The sequence below is a fragment of the Hyalella azteca genome, unplaced genomic scaffold (assembly GCF_000764305.2).
Source record: "Hyalella azteca isolate HAZT.00-mixed unplaced genomic scaffold, Hazt_2.0.2 contig13432, whole genome shotgun sequence".
In the NCBI taxonomy this organism is placed as follows: Eukaryota; Metazoa; Arthropoda; class Malacostraca; order Amphipoda; family Hyalellidae; genus Hyalella; species Hyalella azteca.
In genome coordinates, this window is record NW_025943355.1 from 19,812 (window position 1) to 43,687 (window position 23,876).

Consider the following 23,876-nt stretch of genomic DNA (forward strand, 5'->3'; position numbering starts at 1 on the left):
AACTTGTTTTTTTATAAAAAATTTATTTCTTAAATTTGGGACAAACTAGTAGTGAAGGGCTCATCAAGTGGATGCTCCAGGAACGCATCGACTGAAGCTCGCAAAATCCATTATTTATTTATTTATGTCATATATTTTATGTATATTATATGTATTATTCATTTATAATGTAGATATATTAATACTAAATGCGTCATAATGAACAATTTTTTCAGCAACCATTGTCGTTAAATAGTTATTGCCTGTTGCAATAAACCCAGAATTAGAATCTGCCGCCATGAAGAAGCTTCAAGTCCGCGTATTTGCCCTTGGCATCGTGGCTACGGTGAGTTCGATATCAAGATACTCTTTGTTTTTCACGGATAGGTGATGAAAATTTCGCTGTAGGTAATCTAAATACTTGTGTTTCCATTCTTCTTACAAATCTGCCCCTCGCAATCTTGCAAGCAACTTAGTCAATCATAATGAAGGTTAGAATAATTTCAACATTGAAACAATTTCAATGTTGAATTTATTTCAAAGTTGAATGTATTACTACGTTGAAATCATTTCAAAGTTTATTAATTTTTTTCAACGTTGAATTTATTTCGACGTTGAATTAGTTTCAACATTGAATTGATTATTACGTTGTAATAATTTCGACGTTGAATTCGTCTCAACGTTGAAATAATTTCATTTGAATTAATTTCAACATTGAATTCACTTCAACGTTGAATTAATTTCAAAGTGAATCAATTTCAACGTTGAATTTATTTTATAACGTTGAATTTATTTCAACGTTGAAATATTTTCAACGCTGAAATGATTCCTACGCCTAATGATTTGGATGATTTTAAATTTATTTGTGTTTGTCCTGATGAGCCATTTATTTTAGAAGGTGTTGATCTGTTGCATGGCGTGTCGTGTTTGTACTGCTACGTGGTTGAGTGGGTAATGTCCAGTGGCTATTAGTGTTATGTCATCTGTAAAAGCTATGTAAACTGTTTTGGGTGATGGTTGTGGGAGGTCGCGGGTGTAGAAGCTGTATGGTATTTGAGAGAGACTAGCCCCTTGAGGGACACCTGTGCGAAGCTGTAGCGGAGACCTATCTAATTACCTATTCTTAAGGATACTTTTCTGACTGTATGGTAGACTAAGAGTGTTTTGGTGAAGGACGGATAGAGGTTGAGTTGGAATGCTTTTTTATTAGAGTCCGGTGCGCCAATCATTGTCAAAGCCGTTGGTCACATCGCTGAGCACTGTGTAATTGGTGTGTCTTCGTGCTAAGTGTACGGCTAGTGTTTCGTGGAGTGTGGCTAGTGCCTAGTGCTGTGTGTGTACCTCTATTTTTCTTCAAACTATGTTCTCCTGTGTAATGTACGTTTTTTTATGAAAGTTTTTTGTATAATCTATGGAGTATTTTGTCTAAAAGCTTCTCATGGATGTCTAGCAGTGAGATGGGTCTTGAAATTCCAACTGTTGTGATGTGTTGGATTTATTGAGGAATATCATGATGGCGTATTTTAGTGAGTCCGAGAAATAACTGGCGGAAATGACATGATTGAATATGCATATTAGATAGTGGATCATGGTTTTGGGTAAGTGTTTGAGTTAGAGTGTTGTGATGCCTGTGCAACCAGGTGTTTTCTTAACACATTTTTCTTAACTTAGCTTCGCGTTTGTTTGTTTGTTGTTAACATTGACAACAAAAATTAGCCCACTTCTGAATGCTCTAGAGATCTGAATTTTGGCATGCAGGATTTTTTCGCCTAACAATTTCAGATACAATCATAAAAACTAGCAATTAGAGGCCTAAATTAGCTTGATTGAGTAAAGTATATATATATATTTAGTATATATATAGTATGACCTGCGGACGCTGACGTTATAGACGAGCAGGCGCTGACGCTGCGTATCATCGATACGTACGTCAAGTCATACTTAATCAAGTCTTAATCGTTTTTCTTGTGGACTGAAAAGTAGAAAATAAAATACTTAAAAAAAACTTTTTGAAAAACCACGTTTTTCTTGTGGACTAAAAAGTAGAAAATAAATTATTGCTCGCCCCAAAAAACGTGGGACGGGCTGTACGTTCACCTTAAAAAATTTCCAAAATTCGTGTGTTGTGTGCTTTTCGCTCTAATCATAAATCTGCCCGACACACGTTTTTTGGGGCGAGCCATAATTTATTTTCTACTTTTTAGTCCACATAAAAAACTTGGTTTTTTATACGACGTTTCGAATATATATATATATATATATATATAACTCGGAAATACCGCGACTATGATTAGTTGACGTTTTTCAATTAGTTATTTAAGGTAAAAGAACCTTTCCTATTTGGACCTAACCTTAGTAAAATTTTAGAATAGTGTCTAAAGAAACATTTTTTACACTTCTTACCCTAATTCTAACCCTAACCTAACGAGATTTGTGTTAATTACAATGTCTCGTAATATGGTTCATTTTTTTTTCGTCGCGATAATAGCTAAAACTAATCATACACATATACCGCGACGTTGGTCAATATCGAGACATTTTTACCGCGACGAAGTGTCGCGCAATGTGCCAAAAATGTCGCGCTTTTGCCGAAAGTATATATATATATCACTATAAGATAGCAGAATAAGCTTATTTAAACACGAGTGGTTAATGACCAGAGAAATCATTGATTTAAATTTTCAGGATCGAACAATATTCTTCAGTGGACGTTGGTTGATAAAAATTCAGGTTCAAGGAAGTAATTTAATTTATTAACGACGTTTCGAATGTGACATCATTCATTTTCAAGTTATAGGAAGCATTGAATACTGAAATTTTGGCGGATATAAGTACGTGATACACGTAAATATGATACAACACGAAAATTTGGAACCGCGAAAATAATTCCGAAACAATCTCAAAGTTCAGAAAATCCGGTAGTTATGAGACGAGTAGCTGGAGTCCAATCCGTAGAGATGAGGGCTTCAGCTATCGTCGGTCGAATATTTCGGGTCACTGCACGTTGAAGATGCAGGTGTGTTTCTCCAGCACCGTGAGAGTTGTTGTCAAGGGTGTCAGGAAGCCTGTTGAATTCATCACGGATCATGAGATGAAGTTGCTCGATAGTAAGACTTTGAGACCTGGTCTGGTTGCGAAATTGTCTCAGGTGGCAGGAAAAACAGCTGCTCAATGTCGATGAAAGCAGCTGCTCAAAATTTAAATCAATGATTTCTCTGGTCATTAACCACTCGTGTTTAAATATATATATATATATATATATGTTGTTGTGTCTGAGGTATGGGAGAGTTTGCTTGGTGTTTGAGCCTATCATGCGTTTTAGGGATGACCAAATTTTTGGGGGATTCTTTTGTTTTTCTCATGTGCTAATGAGATCCTACCATGGCTGTGTTTGGATGTGTCTGTATGCTGTGGGTAGTTATTGACGTATACAGGGAGATGAGTTGTCTGTTTTGTGCTGGCGACGGACCGTGGGTGTGAATGTTTTGGAGAGTGCCTTGGTATGGTGTTTGAATGAGTAATGTTCCATTGTTGGGTTCGATGCCGGAATGATGCGGTGTGTTATGGTAGGAATTGAGCTATCGGTGGCGTTCTGTACGTGTTTTGTCCAGGTTTGTTCGGGATTTGCAGATATGTGGGCTATTATGGGAATGTGATTTGACGGTGTGATGAGTGCGGGCTGTATGTGCATGTTGTGGAATGCTTTATTGTTGTATAGGACTATGTCAGGTGATGTTGTGCTGTTGTGTGTAATGATGGTTGGAAGGTAGGGGCCGATGTGGGATTAGTGAGTGTACTCGTCTTCTTATGTGGTTGGAGGAGCTCTCCCCAAATGTTGTCTGTCTTCTGTTTGTGTCTGCGAGGAGGTATACAGGATGGGGCCTATTTAAAAAAAGTGTGGAAGTGAATGCAGTTGATGTAGTCTATGCGGGGTGGAATGCATGTAATTTCTATTGTGCTGGGTCCTTGTTGGTTATCTATTATGATTGCGAGCTTGTCTGTATGGGAGTTCTCGTGTAGTTTGTATGGGATATACTGTTTACTGCTATGGCAGCACCGGAGTGAATTGTGTTATCTATGTTGCTGCTATGGACGTTGTAATTAATAATTTGAGTTAATTGTTGTTGTCTGTGATAGAGTGATCGTTAATAGGAATGATGTCAGGATCTGTCTCATTGTAAATAGTTGATAATGTAATTTCTTATTATGACAGTGTTGGACATTGTATCGGCAATGTTAGGCAGTATCTTTAGTGTTAATTGAGAGGTCATGATGGGGAGGATGTTTGAATGTGGATTGTTTCAGTTTTTTTGGTGGCGGCTGTTTTTATGGTTATGTGTCTATCCATGGTAATGAAGGCGTCGTGAGGGATGATGTTGACTGTGGGCTTGTTGAATTCGAATTTGTCTCGTCTCAAATGGTTGGTAATTTTCGAAGAGCCTAGGTCTATCACTGAAAGCTTCCGTCCAAATTCGTTCTTTCTCAGTTCGTCAAGTACCAGCTGTTGCGAGGGACGGCAGGGATTGGGTTGGGTTTCTGTTGCTCCTTAATAGTATAACAACTATTAATTCGCCTTCTCCTGGCATTGAAATGGGTGATTCTCCGTATTGTTCGTCACTAATTCTTCGTTTTCAAAGGTCGTGTTTTTAGTAGTGGATTTTGGTTGTCGGTGGGAGGGACGTTCTGATGGATCTCTTGACCTCTCTGTCGAGTTTAGTGAGGACCGTCTCATGTCGTCATCGTCAAAAATTCCGTTTGGAGGTTGAAATCGGTGTGTGGAGTCTTGGTTTCTGGTTGGTATTAAAAAAAGTTTAATATTTTGACGGAGATTCTGTCAGAAAAAGTCGCGTCAATATCGTAGTTGGTCTTCAATTATTTGTTAGTATGCTGCCGAACCCCTCCTGTCGAGAGAAGCAGGTGAATGGGCTTCTAGAGTAATTGCAGTCAGTTTAAGTTGCGTCTTGTCTGTCAATGTAAGGATGTGTTGTGGAATATTTGTTTGTTTAATTGCTTGTTTGGATATGTTGAGACATGTTTGGTTGGTTTTGTGTTCGATAGTTTCTTGTTGTTTGTTTTGTAATTTTTACTTGAGGTACGGACAGTTGGCGGCTAATGTGCAGTGGTCGTTGTGGCAGTTGTGACATTTTTCGTAGGTGTTTGTGCATTGAGTGCAGGTCCACGTGGCGGGAGCTAAATTGCCTTGTGTTTGTGAGGTGTAATCACACTAATGGTGTGATTACACCACGTTCACGTGGCGGGAGTTAGACATTTCATCAGTCTCATTTCATCAATAATCTTCACTCAATTGCAGTTACAAATTTCGTTTTTCATTGATGTAAATAAGCCATCATGCGAGCGCTTTGAGTCCTCCTGCTCCAGCAGGGGTTAGTCACATCGAGTAATGGTTATCAAAAACTTAAGAGCTTTTATTAATGATCTTGAAAATATAATTACTGTCCTCAAAATGGCGTTTTTAATTAGGGCTGATTGTTGATTATGGATTTGATTCGGTTGAGATGATTTGATAACGAGATTCTCAAAGCACAATGATAATTATCTACCTCGAGCAGCGCCAGGATCATCTGCTAGTGTTTATGAAAGGCAATGGGCATGAGAGGCCACAATTATGAATGCGAAACAAGATCAATCAGTTATTTATATTTAATTTGTAATTATGCAATATCTGTGTTTTCTTTTCGCTAGCAATGCACCAGCTGGGTTGATTTTTTTCATCGTAGTTGTAAGCAAATAAACCTGCCTCTTTGATGCCTGTCTTGCCAGCTTCTAACCAATATACAGTACGGCTTCTCAAGAAGAGATTGAGGGACCTTGGAGACATTTGCATGAGCTTTACAAGAATTTTTACCTTATATATGTTATTTATTTCCATGATGATTGATGATCTGTAGATAATCACTAATTAGCAGCTTTACAATAACCACAAAATGTACCCACGCCGAACATAATCTGTACACCAAAGCTTCACGAATCTTCCTCTTCATGCTGGTTTATCTTGAGCAGTTTCGTACGGGCATTTGTCTCTATTTGACATCATAGCGCTCTTTGTGTTGCAGGTGTTGGGTCTTGGACTCGCCACGGCTTCGTATCCTGACAGCGTGAGTACAATAGCCGTAGCCATGTTTCCAGTTGCATCGCCTTGATTATTATTTTGTGTCAGAATTCTTCATGAACAGCTAATAAATCATTCGCTGTGTGCATATGCATAAATGCTATTGATTTTAATCAACGTAATTTTAGGGTAAGGGTGACGACACACTTCAAGGCTCAGACTACCAATGAGGAGCAAATAGATTGAAGTTTCTTATGAAACACAATTTTTTCTGCAGATTCTAGATGAAGGTAAACTATTGATTTGATGGAAGGCTGATATTAACTACTTCCAAAATTATTCATACTCATTGTACTAGTGATGTATGATTCTGCTCGGTAATTATTAGCAAAGTTTGATAAATAATTAAAATCCATAATTTTTCGTGCCAATTCACAACTATTAACGTTGATAATAAATTTAAGCTTTTGGGTACCTTGGAATGAAGCAAAAACGCTGTCTTCGAATGAAAGAAGCAAAAACGCTCATTCTTTGTTAAATCGAACTACGAACATGGTACTGAGTATTGATCCTTCTGAAATGTATAATTTGAACAAAACTGATATATTTATTAGGAAATACGTGAGTAACTTGCGACATCGAATTGGGTAATGAGCAATTCTTCAATTAGACCAAAGCCCAGTCTTACAGCTCCTGGGTCACCTCGGCTACTCAAAACTAGAACTGCATGAACTTTTCCGCCCAGCTGCTTGCAGGGAGGAACTCAATTAGCAATAAAACCCACCCACAGCGGAGGAGTAACTCACACACGTTCATCCGCAGGTCAACGTGGTTACAGGCCGCCCTGGCCCGCTGAGTTGTGGAGCAGTGACTTCCACTTCTGTCCGCTTCCGGTCCCTGACGATGCCGGGCAGCAAATCGCTGGTGGTGAGCCGTGTACCTGTTTACACATGCAGCATTAGAAGCAAGTATAAACGAGCTCGGTGGTGGTGAGCCGTGTACCTGTTTACACATGCAGCACTAGGAGCAAGTGTAAACGAGCTCGGTGGTGGTGAGCCGTGTACCTATGGTGGTGAGCCGTCTACCTGTTTACACATGCAGCCCTAGCCGGCCCTCTGACGTCATTTTTTTCGAAAAACTTTGAACGAAGGAATGTTGCCGGCTGACTGAAAAGAAGCTCAAGTGACACCATTGTTCAAAAAAGGTGATAAAAGCTGCATGGGCAACTATCGCTCTGTCAGTTTGACAAGCGTCGTTTGCAAGGTAATGGAATCTGTTGTGAGGGATCGATTGATAGATCATTTGACTGCTAATAATCTGCTATCAGACTGTCAACATGGCTTTATTGCCGGGAGATCCTGCACCTCTAACCTCTTGTCTACTCTAAATGAATGGACCCGCCTGCTGGACGAAAGGGAGCCAGTAGATGCAGTGTACCTCGATTTTGCCAAGGCCTAACCTAACACAGTGTCCAACATGAGCGGCTGTTGCGTAGATTGAAATCTTTGGGAATTGAGAGTAAAGTATTCAAATGGATCAAAGATTTTCTAGTAGGGAGGCGACAACGTGTCAGTATTAATGGGTCCGTATCAGACTGGGCTTCAGTGCGCAGCGGCGTGTCACAAGGAAGCGTTCTTGGGCCTATTCTATTCGTTGCGTTTATAAACGATCTGCCAGAAGCTGTGTCTAGCGTTTGCTCGATGTATACTGACGACAAAAAAATGTATAATACAGTGAAGAATATGTCGCAAAAAGTACAGTTGCAATGTGATCTTGACAGGCTGGTTGACGGGGCTGATAAGTGACAGTTCTGTTTTAACGCTGACAAATGTAAAGTTAATCCACCTTGGCAAGAATAATGAACAGCAAGATTACAGTATGAGAAGACACGGTTGCAACGACAGAGTGATGATGTCGAAGTCGACAATGGAAAAAGATTTAGGAGTTAATATCGACAATGAGTAGAAATTTTCTAACCATATTGAAGGGCAAGTTAATAAAGCCAATAAACGACTTGACTGATCAGACTCTCTTTCGAGTTCCTAGATGCGGAAGCGATGAAGCAGTTGTTTGTTGGTGTCGTATGCCCGAACCTAGTGTTTGGAAACGCCGTGTGGTCACCGAAATTTGAAAAGGACAAAAATTTAGTAGAGAGCGTTCAAAGACGCGCAACAAGGATTGTTCCGGGCTTGAAAGGCAAGTCCTATGAGGAAAGATTAAAGATTATGAAGCTTCCAAGACTCAGTTATCGACGTCTGCGCGGGCACCTCATTGAAACATTCAAGTATACTCATGGCTTATACAAGGTCCCAGAAGGATTACTAGAATTTGAAACAAGAACCAACACCGGGGGCCACGGCTATAAACTAAAAAACAGCGTTGGAACACATCCATGCGACAACATTTCTTCTCGCTTCGAGTCACCGAGATGTGGAACAGCCTCCCTGACAGCATCGTTGACGCTCCGAGAATGAAAATCTTCAAAAACAGATTAGACGAAGCTATGCAGGAGCATATGTTGTCTTAAAATGCCTAGCAAATTACGGACCAGGCAATAAGTCCAGCAGCTTTCTCAATCAATCGTCAATTATGGAAAGATCGGGTTCCAAAGGCCGGATCCCTTGTGAATCAAGTCACAAAAAGTTCAAGAATCGGCAACAGGCCATGGGCCTATTTCTCCCGTGTACCTGTTTACACATGCAACGTTAGGAGCAAGTGTAAACGAGCTCGGTGGTGGTGAGCCGTGTACCTGTTTACACACGCAGCATTAGGAGCAAGTGTAAACGAGCTCGGTGGTGGTGAGCCTTCTACATGTTTCCATGCACATGCAGCATTAGGAGCAAGTGTAAACGAGCTCGGTGGTAGTGAGCCGTGTACCTGTTAACACATGCAGCATTAGGAGCAAGTGTAAAAGAGCTCGGTGGTGGTGAGCCGTGTAGCTGTATAGTGTTCACACATGCAGCATTGGGAGCACTTGGAAACGAACACGACAGCATGCCACCATAATAGTTTCAGTATGTCCGAATACTTTTACATATTTAATTTAAAAGAAGGTATCGCAATGTCGAGCACAGTAGATAAAGGTGTTTTTAATAGTTTGATGCTTTCTTGGCTGGAGGGATGGAGGGATGTGGTGGAGGGATGCGGGATTCTGCTAGGGCCCCATCCAGTACATATACGTCTACTTTTTTTTTGTATACGTCTACTCATTAAAAGACAAGATTACGTCTCCAATTTTGCTGGGGACTTTAGCTCAGGATGTTCGTGGATAGATAATATATGAAGCGATGATGTTCATTTGCTTTCTTCTTGCAGACTTACCGACGCTTCTCGATCTCGACACTCAAGTTGACCGCTGCCGTAAATGCGACTAAAAGGATGTCAGCAACGGATGTGGTGCAGTGCGCGAGGCAGGCTGCCTTGGAAGGTGAATATTCTGCTTCCATTGTGGTCTTGAAGAATTGTTTGAAATTAGTCTTTTTGCAACTTCGGCACTTCCGCAGAGGCCACATCGGTCAGAAGCAATAGAGTGGCAACAATTCATTCTTTGTTGATTGGTGAACAAATGTACAATATGTTATAATGAACATTTGATAAATGATTTTAAGCTTCAAATTTGTGCCCATGCTTATAGGACCTTCGAAAGACGCGGCTGGACCTGATTCTTTGAACTGTAAAGAGTTCCGTCTGCTAAGGTGCTTTTCAATGACCGCGGTCACTCACCATGCAGGAACAGCTTACACTCGAGCATAAATTTCAAAATTCTAGTAGCTTACCACTTTCTCGAAAATTGATAGCCGTGAATATATGTTTGTGAGAAATTAAATGTTTTTTTCAGACATGGCTGGATTTTCTTTCAATGGAACCTGCACAGCCTACAAATTTGGCGAGAAACTTTGCTCCTGTTCGACGGCAGAACCAGTCATTTACGTGACCGACTCCAGCGTTACCTACGAAACTCCCTCAAGTGTTCCTTTCAGTGAGATTCCATACATTAATATTGGCCTGTGATATCACTGTGAGATAAACAAATGAGTCCGAAAACCTAAATTGAATATTATTGCGTAATGAATAAGTGTGTTCCTAGACGTTAATTGATTGACCTGGGATATTGCTGTCCGATAAATATGTGGGTCCCGATATGTATATTGACTGACCTATGATAGTACTGCGTGATGAAAGTTATACATTTCTAACCAAATGCTATACATCTCTAAGCCTCCCTATACATCTCTAACCAAGCCCTCACACGAAACCCAACCCTCACATAAAGATCTTAAGGCCTCAAAGTATATAAGACATTCAAGAAGCAAGAGTTTATTTAGGGAAATAAACACTAGGCATTCTTCAAACAAAACCTTTGACGGTTACCAAGCAATTCTCGCCAGCGATACGGAGAAATGAACTGATCTTTCCAATGCTCGGACTTACGGCAAGCTCCACTCTTTTCGATGCTGCTACCACCGCGCAAACAGTTGTGCTAATCACTGCGCTATATAGTGGCACTTAACCCTAGGACCCATCCTCGAGTGCAACCTTCCCGCAATGCTCAATCCTCATACGTAGCCTACCTTTCCAGTCAGACCCTCGCATAAAGCCCAACTCCCGCACAAAGCCCAACTCCCGCATACAGTCCAACTCTCTTACAAAGTCCAACCTTCGCATAAAGCCCAACTCTCGTGCAAAGCCCAACTCCCGCACAAAGCCCAACTGCCGCACAAAGCCAAACTCTCGCACAAAGTCCGACCCTCGCCTGTACCAGCAGACAGAAGCTGTCAGATGGCATGATTTGATTTGTTTGTCAGCGTTGTGCACTGTGTTTTGCGCAAAGTGTATTGTGTGTGAGCGCAGTTACTTCTGTGTGCTTCCTTTAATATGTCTAAAGAAATTATCTATATGCGTGTGGGAGGTTTGTTAATGTAAGCGAGCGTGTGGGGGCGCTTGGGTCAGGACGTATCTTCGTTTAATGCTCAAGTGCTTATTTAAACGAGCGTGTGGGGGCGCTTGAGTCAGGACGTTTCTTCGTTTAATGCTCAAGTGTTTATTTAAACAAGCGTGTGGGGGCGCTTGGGTCAGGACGTTTCTTCGTTTAATGCTCAAGTGTTTATTTAAACAAGCGTGTGGGGGCGCTTGGGTTAGAACGTATCTTCGTTTAATGCTCAAGTGTTTATTTAAACAAGCGTGTGGGAGCGCTTGGGTCAGGACGTATCTTCGTTTAATGCTCAAGTGTTTATTTAAACAAGCGTGTGGGGGCGCTTGATTCAGGACGTATCTTCGTTTAATGCTCAAGTGTTTATTTAAACGAGCGTGTGGGGGCGCGTGGGTCAGGACTATCTTCGTTTAATGCTCAAGTGTTTATTTAAACGAGCGTGTGGGGGCGCTTGGGCCAGGACCATCTCCGTTTAATGCGCAGGTGTTCATTTAAACGAGCGTTTGGGGGCGCTTGGGTCAGGACGTATCTCTGTTTAATAGGGGAGCATGTAGGTCAAAATCAATTTTCTATATTTAGGGAAGGATCATCTCCAAACTTGGTACACATATGTAGAATGGAAAATGACGACTATTTTGTTCGTGTGAATTTAAAAAAAAAAAATTAAAGAAAACGTGAAATTCATAGAAAACGGCCAAAAAGGGGGTACTCTAAAAAAGTTAATAACTGTTGCAAATCACATGCTACAATATTGAGACCCGTATCATTCGATGCGTAAATACCATATCTAGCGATTGTCGGGCCACTTTTTAAATTTTTTCTTGGTTCTCTTTTTATGATGATTTTTCTGAAAAATTCCGATTTTTCACGCACTTTTTGAATTTTTCCTCTTTTTTTTCAAAATATTTTCAAAACTAAAACGCAAATAAAGAAAATGGCTCGTGAATCGCTAGATATTTTAATTGCGAATCGAATGGTATAAGTCTCATTGCTGTAGCTCCAAAACTCTAGGAGTTATTAGGTTTGCCGTGACAATAAGTTAACTTTTCAGGACAGCCCGACAAATTCCCGCGCGCCTCGAAATAGGCACTCAATGTATCAAGGATACGAAACTAAACGTTACGGGAGCTTGTACCAGTCAAGGATGGTGGGAGCGACTGCTAGCAGACATCCTCGTGCGACGACAGGAGGGTACATATAAGCTCTATTTCTACCAGCCACTCTATTTATGTGCGACGCAGCTAATTTTCCTCCATCTAATTTCTTAAAGAACTCCCCTACCCCCTACCTTGCGGAACCTCTAGTGAACGCATAAATTAACGTACAGAGTTGGTAATGGTACCGTTGGAAGACGGAGGGGCAAGGGTGAAGTTGACGGAGCTCGGTTCGAGAGAGTAGGCTTAACAGAGGGCACTTCGCATATCTTCGACACAAGGTGCCATCACTCACTAGATTTACCCTCGTTTTTTAGCATGAAAAAACAGGGAACCGCTATTTACTTCCACTCTCTGTTTGCATTCTCTTTCACTGACTTCACTTCAAGTCTTTTTAGTGAGACGTTTCAATACAAAATGCGTTAATACAGTCCAACCGCATTGTGAAAAAACAAGCTGTGAGCCCGCGCAGCACGCACGTCTGTCTTGTGACACGGCTCAACCGCGACTCCCAAACATTTCTAACCAAATGCTATACATCTCTAAGCCTCCCTATACATCTCTAACCAAGTCCTCACACGAAACCCAACCCTCACATAAAGATCTTAAGGCCTCAAAGTAAATAAGACATTCAAGAAGCAAGAGTTCATTTAGGGAAATCAACACTAGGCATTCTTCAAACAAAACCTTTGACGGTTACCAAGCTCCTCTCGCCAGCGATAACAAGAAATGAGTTGATCTTTCCAATGCTCGGACTTACGGCAAGCTCCACTCTTTTCGATGCCGCTACCACCGCGCAAACAGTTGTGCTAATCACTGCGCTATATAGTGGCACTTAACCCTAGGACCCATCCTCGAGTACAACCTTCCCGCAATGCTCAATCCTCGTACGTAGCCTACCTTTCCAGTCAGACCCTCGCATAAAGCCCAACTTCCGCACAAAGCCCAACTCCCGCATAAAGCCCAACTCTCTTACAAAGTCCAACCTTCGCACAAAGCCCAACTCTCGCACAAAGCCCAACTCCCGCACAAAGCCCAACTGCCACACAAAGCCTAAAGGTGCCTGTACACAGGGATAGTACTAGCCGCTAGTTCATCCGGCGCTTGAACTGTCCACGCTACTAGCCTCGTGTATAGGGGTTCAGCCGCTTCAGAGGCATGCGCCGGCAAGTGCCCGAGGCACGGCCGAGAGAGACAACGATGTGTTGATATCTTGGCTGGAGAAGTGGCTAGTAGCGCTGATGCAGCCATGGTGAGAGCATCTGTGCCGCTCCTGTGAAGTATCTTGGGTCACGTAAATCATGGCTTGTTTGAACGATAATGTTTCTAAGAGGAATCTAACAAAGTGGATTCCAGATGATATTCAATTATTCTTTGAAATATTCCAAAAATATGAATTAAAGTATAATGTTTTCCATGATGGTTACACCAACAAAATGAAGAGAGAAACGAGTATTTTGAAACGGAAAGAAGACCTTATTAGTCAGGGTTTAGTTGTTCCCGACGCTGTATTTTTAAGGGCTAGATTATGGAGACTTGGGTCAGGGCGTATCTTCGTTTAATGCTCAAGTGTTTATTTAAACGAGCGTGTGGGGGCGCGTGGGTCAGGACTATCTTCGTTTAATGCTCAGGTGTTTATTTAAACGAGCGTTTGGGGGCGCTTGGGTCGGGACGTATCTCTGTTTAATAGGGGAGCATGTAGGTCAAAATCAATTTTCTATATTTAGGAAAGGATCTCTCCAAACTTGGTACACATATGTAGAATGGAAAATGATGACTATTTTGTTCGTGTGAATTTTTCCAAAGAAATAAAGAAAACGTGAAATTCATAGAAAACGGCCAAAAAGGGGGTACTCTAAAAAAGGTTATAACTGTTGCAAATCACATGCTATAATATTGAGACACGTATCATTCAATGCGTAAAGACCATATCTAGCGATAGTCGGGCCACTTTTTTAACTTTTTCTTGGTTCTCTTTTTATGATGATTTTTCTGAAAAATTCCGATTTTTCACCCACTTTTTGAATTTTTCCTCTTCTTTCAAAATATTTTCAAAACTAAAACGCAATTGAAGAAAATGGCTCGTGAATCGCTAGATATTTTAATTGCGAATCGAATGGTATATGTCTCATCGCTGTAGCTTCAAAACTCTAGGAGTTATTAGGTTTGCCGTGACAATAAGTTAACTTTTCAGGACAGCCCGACAAATTCCCGCGTGCCTCGAAATAGGCACTCAATGTATTAAGGATGAGCAACTAAACGTTACTGGAGCTTGTACCAGTCAAGGATGGTGGGAGCGACTGCTAGCAACCATCCTCGTGCGACGACAGGAGGGTAACTAAGCTCTATTTCCACCAGCCACTCTATTTATGTGCGACGCAGCTAATTTTCCTCAATCTAATTTCTTAAAGAAATCCCCCACCCCCTACCTTGCGGAACCTCTAGTGAACGCATAAATTAACGTACAGAGTTGGTAATGGTACCGTTGGATAGCTCAGAATGTCAGCTTTAAGATGAGACTAAAAACCGGAAAAGCCGAAATCCAAAATTTTCACCTACATGCTCCCCTATTAATTTAATTTTCATTAATTAATTAATAATCAAGAGTTTATATAAACGAGCGCTTGGGTCAAGTGGGTGGGGGCGCTTGGGTCAAGATGTATCTACGTTTAATTCTCAAGTGAATGTAAGTGAGCGCGCCTCTGCAGGAATGCACCTGACTGCGTAAACGTTCACGCGTGTTCCTGCAAATCTGTCTATGTTGATAATTTTTACAAATGTCTTGACAGTTGGTGAATTCGAGCATATGAGTCCTTATATTGTGCATCAGTCGCGCATCTTATGGACGTGCATCTTGTATACAGTCAATCATCTTGCTGACGCGCATCTTGTATAAAGTCGCGCATCTTGTATACAGTCGAGCATCTTGTGGACGCGCATCGTGCATACAGTCGAGCATCTTGTGGACGCGCATCTTGTATACAGTCGAGCATCTGGTGGACGCTCATCTTGTATGCAGTCATGCATCTTGTGGACGCGCATCTTGTATACAGTCAATCATCTTGTGGACGCGCATCTTGTCGTCGAGTATCTTATGGACGCGCATCAACACGGTCGCGCATGGACCAGTGTCGCGTGAACGTCTGCTGTTTAAAGGTGCCTTAAGGCTGGTAGTCAGAACGCAGCAAAGTCTGAGAGTGATTTTTTCGTGACCATCGTGTGAAATCCTTGATCTTCCCGAAGCTCGGCCAGTCGCTACCCTCGAGCTTGTACACTTTGTAATATGATATCCTAGCCAGACCCTTTTTCGCGGCAACTGGTCGCTTTCAGGTAGCCGAGGCATGGCCAACGGTCGGCTACTTGGACTATGCCGGCCAATGGCCACGTATAATTCCTCGCCCTCATAGAGTTCGCCTTTACCATGCCGCCCGTCGTGAACTGACAGTTCAGTAATTTTCGACGCCCCTATCCCCTCATACCTTTCACAAAGCCTGCTTTTGAGCAGTTAGTATGCGGGATTTTCCCTCCGCGTATCAGCAGGCTCGATCATAACTATTTTTTGGTAGATTATATCTACAACAAGGAGACTGATCAAGAAATGCCGAGTATATCATTCAATGGAGAATAAAAATTACAATCCGTTTACATATTGACAAAAGTGTAAAAGTCGCAGACTTGATGAACAATAATATTCAAAGTTTATTGAAATTTCTTTTCATTATAACTCTTCTAAAACAAAGTTTACATATTTTTTGTTCCTGGTCACCGTTTATAAATAAATAGCTGGGTAATCATGGAAAAATCCATATCGCCATCTCATTTAAAAGGGGAGAAAAATCCAGCCTAATTTGTGAAGAAACTCATAGGGACGAACCGATCGAGGCTGTTCGTAGCCTCGCTCTCAATCAGAGCCTTAAGCTGCCGTTTAATGCACCAACACTGTTGACGTTTGCTTCAGGAGTAAAGTAACATTCTTAGAGACATTTTTGTGTCAGGTTGAGAGCTGCTTGATGTTGGTTAAGAGAGGCTGGACTTTGATCAAGATACGTTTTCTGTTGGTACAGAGCGATTATGTGTTGCTCATGATTATGTTGGTCTCGAGCGCCTTACTGTTGGTCAAGCGCGGCTTGTTGACGATCGCGAGCGGCTTGATGTTGTTCTCGAATGGCTTTATGGAGAAGGTATTATAATGGCAATATTAAGGAATGACATGAAGAGAACAGTGACATTGAATTATTAGAAAGTTTTGGTAAGTACAGGACTAATTACGATATTTTCGTGCACGTTCAGTACTGACGTGAAAAATTATTGACAAAAGACGGGTGGAGGCTTCCACTTTCTGTACTTTCTTTAATGACGCGAGTCATGATTCATACACGAATCTATAGAAATCTTACAACAACGAATGGTTTTAGACATGATACTCAAACCGGAAAGTGATACAGTCATGACGCGCTTCATTAGACTGGAAATGTGATTGATTGCTCAAAACAGGTTTGACAGACCTCATATGTCCAAGCCCTCAGCTCTTGCGACTGTATATACGATCAAAAAATTGGCCAATTCTGAGGCGATTATCTAGTGCGGCTTATTTGGTGACGCGACAACTTGTGCGGCTAGAAGGCAAGCAGGACATTCGCGGATATGTAGGAGGTTTTGTATTGTCGTGTACTGGCCATGCTAACCGCATTTCTAGCTAGTAGCTTACCATTATTTATGTTATATTTAAAAAAATAAAAATTCAACAGGCGCTGCTTCCTACGTGAACGTCACGGTTGAGAACACAGGATTTAAGCAGTACAAGCTCGTGAATTTCTTCCTGGATGTCATTGAGAACAATATTGCACAGCCACCTGACAGTAAGTTGTCAATAATTAATGATGCAATTACCGTTTGCCGGATAGGACAAAATCCATCTAGCCTCTCCCTCACGACTCCAGTTAACCTTCTCTTTCGGCATTCTAGTCACTGTTAAGAAACCTTATTTTTTCTCATATTTGTCAACATGATTCGTTACTCCACACTCGACACTCCTGTGACCACACTGGCAAGGAACTAAATCACACACTGGCCAAGGTTAAATTATTAAATGAATATTTTTTTTTCAAACGAATCTCAAGTTAAGCCACAAGTCCGCGTATAATGGTGATGTCACGCCTATAGGGTGCAGTGTCGACATAACAGAATTTTCTTCATTCTTTACATCTTCGTGTGAGACACCAGTTTTTTAATTAAGTCGTCTTGCTTCTATTGAAAAATTTAATCATAATTTCATAAATAATCTTTCTATTTAACGCTTCAACTAACCATAATAAAATCATTATAGAAAACAACGTTCTCGACACTAATAATTAAGCTGTGATCGAACTTGATTTTCCCGTATTGTCATTTGATTACATAAATACATATCTAACACGTTGAGTCCGATTGCTTCATCTTGTACCATTATTTCATTATATATAATATTTTGAAACAGGGTTGCCAGACAGCCTTTTTGCTGACAAATTCTGCAATCTATTTTTTTCAATTGCGTTGGCCGGCTAAAATTAATGATAGGGGTACTTCCTAATTAAACTTTAAAATCTGCAAAAAAGAAATGGAAATTTTACACCGGAACCTACATACTAGTGTATATTGAGTAATATGATTTTTAGGCCTTTTTTGTTCACGGACACTGTCGTTTTTTAGGCCATCGGAAAACACAGAATTAGTTACCACTACTTCCTGGAGAAATACAATTAATGGTACGTATATATGTACAACTTCAGAGTTAACGTGTTAGAAACGACACTCTGAGCTTAATTGAAATAAAAAATATTAGTACACAAAACTATTTTCATCATCAGTTAAATCCTCGATCCCTATTATGATGAGTCCTGTACCTCTATTATGATGAGCCCTCGATCTCTATTATGATGCGCCATCGATCTCTAGTATGATGAGCTATCGATTTCTATTATGATGAGCCCTCGATCTCTATTATGATGAGCACTTGATCTCCATTATCATGCGCCCTCTCTCTTATGATGCGCCCTTTATCTCTGCTATGATGAACCCTTGATCTCTATTATGATGAGCTCTAGTATGTGATATCTATTCTCGCTTGCCGAAGATGCGCGCCGTTTTGTTGTTCCTACTATTTGGTGTCGAGGTAAGGCAGTTCAATCTGCAGTGTCATGCCTTTTTTTTCTAATTGAAATAGAAAACATATTGCTCAAAGTACTTATTGAGGACATTTTTAAGATCATTCTTCATTTCTAAGGTAATTTCTTTGGCATTTGTCGATGCAAAGTTCTGGTCACAGCTTTCTCCAAACCACGAAGTTTCCTAGAGACCTTGACCTATCACCTCGAAACTGCCGACCACACCTCGTCCCTCCCAGGATCTTAGCACCGAAATGCACCAATTCATGAGTCATCAAATCCACTAATTCCTTTGTTCCTGCCAGTCTCAAGGGGAGCTGCGACTCTCTACTTCTTTCCTCAAGACGATGGCATCTACAAAGCTATTAGAAGACCCTATCTGGACCTGGCTTCTTGCGTCACCGACTCTCCATGCGGAATACCTGTCCTCGTCAACAATACGCTCCCAGCTTACTACCTGCGTGAGTATCAGTTACGCAGAGTGTTCGGTATTCTAACTAAAGTATAATGTACGTCAGGTTCCCTTGATTTCTTCACACTTTAGGCATTGTGGATAAGTGCTCCGATATAGCACCTGCACATTTGGGACCAAAAGCACATTTGGGCCTAAATAATTTCCAATTGATCAAATATATAATTGATAACTAGTATTTAATTTACAATCGATCTCATATGTAATTGATATTCGTTGTTGTTTTATTTTAGCACAGCAGAACAAGGTCAGTTTTTTCAGTAATAAATACTTAGAGCTCTTACAACCACCATGCTATCAGTTCTGGAATGTGCTGAGTTGTGCTGCCCTAGCCGATGGTAATAAACTTGCTAGTCTACCTCATCCTATGGGATTGCATTAAGTTAAGTTTTCTGTATATATGCCGATATTATTATCATTTTCTACTGCACCGTGCACTAGAAAATATTTCTGGGAAGTTTTTTCAGTATCAAATTTTATACCGTGTCGAATAATGCGTACCGTAGTGGCAAATATTGTCCCTTTGATTGAGATAAAACGAATAATGATTTCCCTGTTGATTTTTTCATATTGTACAACTGCCATAGTTTGTATTTTTTATGATAGGTGTATCTCATTGGGGATCTGGAGACTTTATAGCAGCTCCTACACTGAAACAAATCGGTGCGTAGAAACTACGCACCAAAATGACTATCCCGGCTTGTCCCAAATGAATTGCCAAAAGCGTCTCAAACGCCCCTCAGCCAGCCGATAAGCTACTTTTAGCGCGTAAACAGAGAAAGCCTCATTGAACTACAGCCGACGCTTCTATGCAGTGTGGTGAAGGAAAACATTAAATATAATATAGCGCATAGGATGAGAGAAAGACTGCCGGAAGTACATCATTTTATTAGAATAACACATTATGAGTATCTCGTCCACTATTGCTATGTCTCAATACTAAAATTGCAAGCATTTGTGAATGATTTAAATTCAAATTAATTACTCAACAATACAAATGTAAAAATTCGTATGCAATATATAGCCAAGGATTTTAACGCACCCTTAGTGATATTACGAGGTAACAACTCCGAAGAAAACACGTGGCATCGATTGGTGTATATAATAAAACATTTCTTGAAATTCCTACATGGCTCTTCACAACGTAGCTCTCTGAAAATGTCCCTTCATGTTGAATCGCCGGATTTAGTTATTCATGTTTTATCGTGATAGTTACATAAAATGAGCATATCATTCCAATTAGCTGCATTATTAGATATAGAGATACTATTTGCAACCATATAAATTCACTTACCTCCGACCCTACGTTGGAAGAACCATCCGACCGTAGCAGGATTCCAACCCGGGCTCGATGCAGACCGCGCGACGCCTCAGTCCACTCGACTACGGTAGAACGCATGCATTGCAAATTAAAATAAGCTATTCAACCTAACTTTCTACATCATGACTGAAAAGGCACTCGTGTGCCTACATTTTCTAGATATAATTTATTTCTGTTAATCTGCAGAAAAGGAACAATTAAACTTGTGGAAAGTTCAAAGACACCATCATCCACCACCACAATTTGCAAGTCGCGTGTTATCGCAGGCTTGCATTACTGGTAGCATGAAAACTGATCGACGTTCGAGGTGTTGGTGTTTAAGCATTCCTCGCAACGTCAATTAATACTCGACTTTATTTGGTATACGTAGAATTGTTATGTAACTTATTTTGCTAAAATCAAGCCTATGATATAATAAGCTCCAGGTTTATCTTTTGGCATACTTTTTACATACATTATTAGAAATAATGAATAAGTTTGAATTTGCTGTCGATGATCTTTTTCACCTGGCTCACCGGTAACAAAGACTGTAATCGAACTGCGATATGTTTCATAACCAATATGACTTCAAAACCGCCTCTGTATTCGAGGCAATAAAACATCAAAGATGAAAACTACATAAAGCATGCGAATGTCGTACGTGTGTTTAATCACTATTGCATATCTTCAACTAGTTATCTTATCACTATTATAAAGTTGATTTAAAGCTACTATCATTTTGTGTTAACTATTAAATTCAAACTCGCATGTAAATTTGCCGTTTTTTCGTTGGTCCTGACGTCATACGCCTAGCAGAAGTGGCTGCCACTGGCTGAGCGAAAATTAGAGATAACTGTTGATAAAACGGTGAACGAACGTTTCGGAATGATTCGTTTAGCTACATTGAGCGTTTTAGCCAGTTGAGATGTCTTAAACTAACGCACCGATTTGTTTCAGTGTAATCATGAAATTGTGCTTAAAACAGCTCTAATTACTAAATACAGCAGCTTGAGTGTACGAAATATGCCACAGAATTAGACCAGTGCTATGAAGAAAATTTTTCCAGGCTGCATTTCATGTGCAAAGTGAGAAAATTCTGGATTTTACTCGGTATGCTCTGATTATTAATTACAATGATTATTCATTTAAATAATTTAATTTCTTGTTATTCGCATCACTATTTTTTACGGTCGTGTCACCACTTCAGTGATGTATATACGTATAATATTATTCTAAACTAAACTATAATGTAATAATAATCAGTTCTGTGCCATTATATACATATACGTCACATCTACATCATTTAGCGTCATGCGCACTACACTACGAGACATTGAGAGCATTCGGTGAGGTTGGTATGCCAGATAATTACTTTGATGTGTCCTTGCTTGACCTCAGCCGATACCTGACGATGTGAGTCAATACGAGGCGATGCAATCATTATACCAAACCCGTTTCATTAGAGCAAATTTACTCGGGTGTCGAGTGATCAACGACACTTTAATTTGTGCTCAGTGCCCAGGCTTAACTACAGTCGTGTGCAGTGAACTTAGCCTAATTTTCCTTTCCATGTCATATGAAAGGATCAATGCATTGTACTCTGTCACATCAAGATCATTCCACTAATTTGTATCCGCAGTGAACGAATGCGGCAGGACCATTGAACTTACGGCTGACCTCTCCAAGTCAGACTTCGTTATTGTGTACTCACACCCCGGATTCGGGTGCAAGGCATTCCCGGACGGTCCGGCCTACAACTGCACCGTTACTTTCACATCAACTACTACTCTTGTCTTTAAATTTGTGGGATTTTATTTCGATGCCGCTGCCGCTACCTGCGACGGCTACACACTGCGCGCTTCTTACGATACCACGCCCGACGCCGATTTCTGCACTGTTGTTAAGGTCGGTGAAAGGGAGGGTTTTGGTATCCTTGTCAATCTTGGTTTTCTTCGATTGGGTTCTCTTGTATCTCTTTCCAGAAGAAATATGACATAATAATACACGATATATCGCGCCGATGTCTTGAATTAAACTAATTTATCACAAATACCAGAGGGTCCTTCTGCACTTCAGTCCTATAGTGTCGGTTCAACTTATTAATTTACCTCCACTAAATCTGCACGAGGAAGTCCATTTCCTCAGACTCCATGCAATCAAACTCAATTGAACTGGATTGATTAATGTTTCACAAGTATCGTCAGTTTATACAAAGATTATAAAAATATTTTCTTTTCTAAATCCTCTATGATCAATAATTTTACCGCATACTAATAATATCAAAATAATGCAATAATGCACGTAAAGTGGGTGTAAACTATATACCTAATGATCCTAGGCCAGCGTTGACCTTTTATTGAGGACAAGAAAACAGTGTCGCACTGAACACAAATTATTGCGACTGTTCTCCTCAGGACGGACGTGGCAATACAACATTCACTCTGCTAGGCCAGGCGCTGGCCAAAACCTTCAAGGCGGGGTTCCTCTTCACATTCTCGTAGTTGCTTGACACGTAATTTTGCCCCGCTTGCCCCATCGTCACCCCACGCGTCCCCATCTAAGAAACATCACATACATGATCACCGCAGCATTCACCTCGAGCGGGGATTACAATTCCCCACAAACTAAATTTTATATTCTTCTGAAGTCATATTTTTGAAGTTAGTTGTTGTGACTGCGCCTCAGAGAGGGATGTGACTGCACCTCAGAGAGGGATGGAGAACGAGGGGTGAACTGCGATAAAAAATAAATGCAGAAATAATCAGAAATACCTCATAGAAAAGGATGGGGGCTTGCGGGGTGTGGGCAACGCTGGACTTTTGGCAACCTTGAACGTGATGTGATGCCACCCATTGTATCTCGCTAACTGTGTGATGCCATGCACAAGTGCTGTTACTTTAGCTGTGTGAAGTGGTGATGCCACGCACAAGTGCTGTTACTTTAGCTGTGTGAAGTGGTGATGCCACGCACAAGTGCTGTTACTTTAGCTGTGTGAAGTGGTGATGCCATGCACAAGTGCTGTTACTTTAGCTGTGTGAAGTGATGGTACCACTTACGAAAAGGCAAAAGTTCATGAATTTCTTTCCAGCTCGCTAAAGACAAGGATTCGTAGTTTTTCACATAACATCCGCCGGGTTGAGATCCTGTACAGATCCTATTCGAAGTAACAATATTTTGTAATATGTGTAAATCTCTTCGAAACATGTTGAAAGTAATTGAAAGTTTTGGGATAAATTTTTCATTATTTGTTCTGTGTTTATTTAGGTTTAACTCGTCTAAATTAACAAGCTACCATGTCTGTTGTTCGATCGCTACTTTGATTCTAAAATGTATGCTACATAAGGAATAGCCAGTGCACTGAGTGGGTTTTCTTGAAATTTGGCAGCGGTTCTATGTGTGTTTTATACGAGTATAATGCTGTATTAATTGATTCGACTGAGACAATATTACATTGTGTTTGGTTAAATTTTAGCGTTTACTTTAAATTCCTCCCCTGCAGTCCCCGGCTTTGGGGCTCTATTCCCTAAATTTGATCGTTTACTTGATCATAATGAGAGTGGAGCAATTCCTACCCCTCCATACATAACCGTAGTGGGGCAATTTTGCACTATTTTGCATTATTTTAGGTTATGGGGCAGTTGTTGCTCATGAATGCACTGCCAATTAGAGTTTAATTAACCCCCTCCCTCCGTGCCCTGGTATTCACCAGCACCTTCCTGATGCCCGCTTTTAAACAAATCAGGCGGCGCATTATTCACGTACTCATGTCTTACTCGCCACACGCTTTATGTAACCGAGTCGTACCCGACGGGTATTCTACTCATCTGG

General features: G+C 40.7%; 1 protein-coding gene across 1 annotated transcript; it reads left to right on the forward strand.

The window, feature by feature from the left end:
• The first annotated feature begins 203 nt into the window (after positions 1 to 203).
• Positions 204 to 22,986, forward strand: LOC108668655. The gene is made up of 9 exons (XM_018155900.2): positions 204 to 325; positions 6,054 to 6,095; positions 6,872 to 6,976; positions 9,365 to 9,476; positions 9,888 to 10,028; positions 16,882 to 16,992; positions 18,582 to 18,737; positions 21,688 to 21,953; positions 22,463 to 22,986. Exons 1-9 carry the CDS (start codon positions 278 to 280, stop codon positions 22,547 to 22,549), a joined length of 1,068 nt encoding a protein of 355 aa, XP_018011389.1. The 5' UTR covers positions 204 to 277; the 3' UTR covers positions 22,550 to 22,986.
• The last annotated feature ends 890 nt before the right edge of the window (positions 22,987 to 23,876 follow it).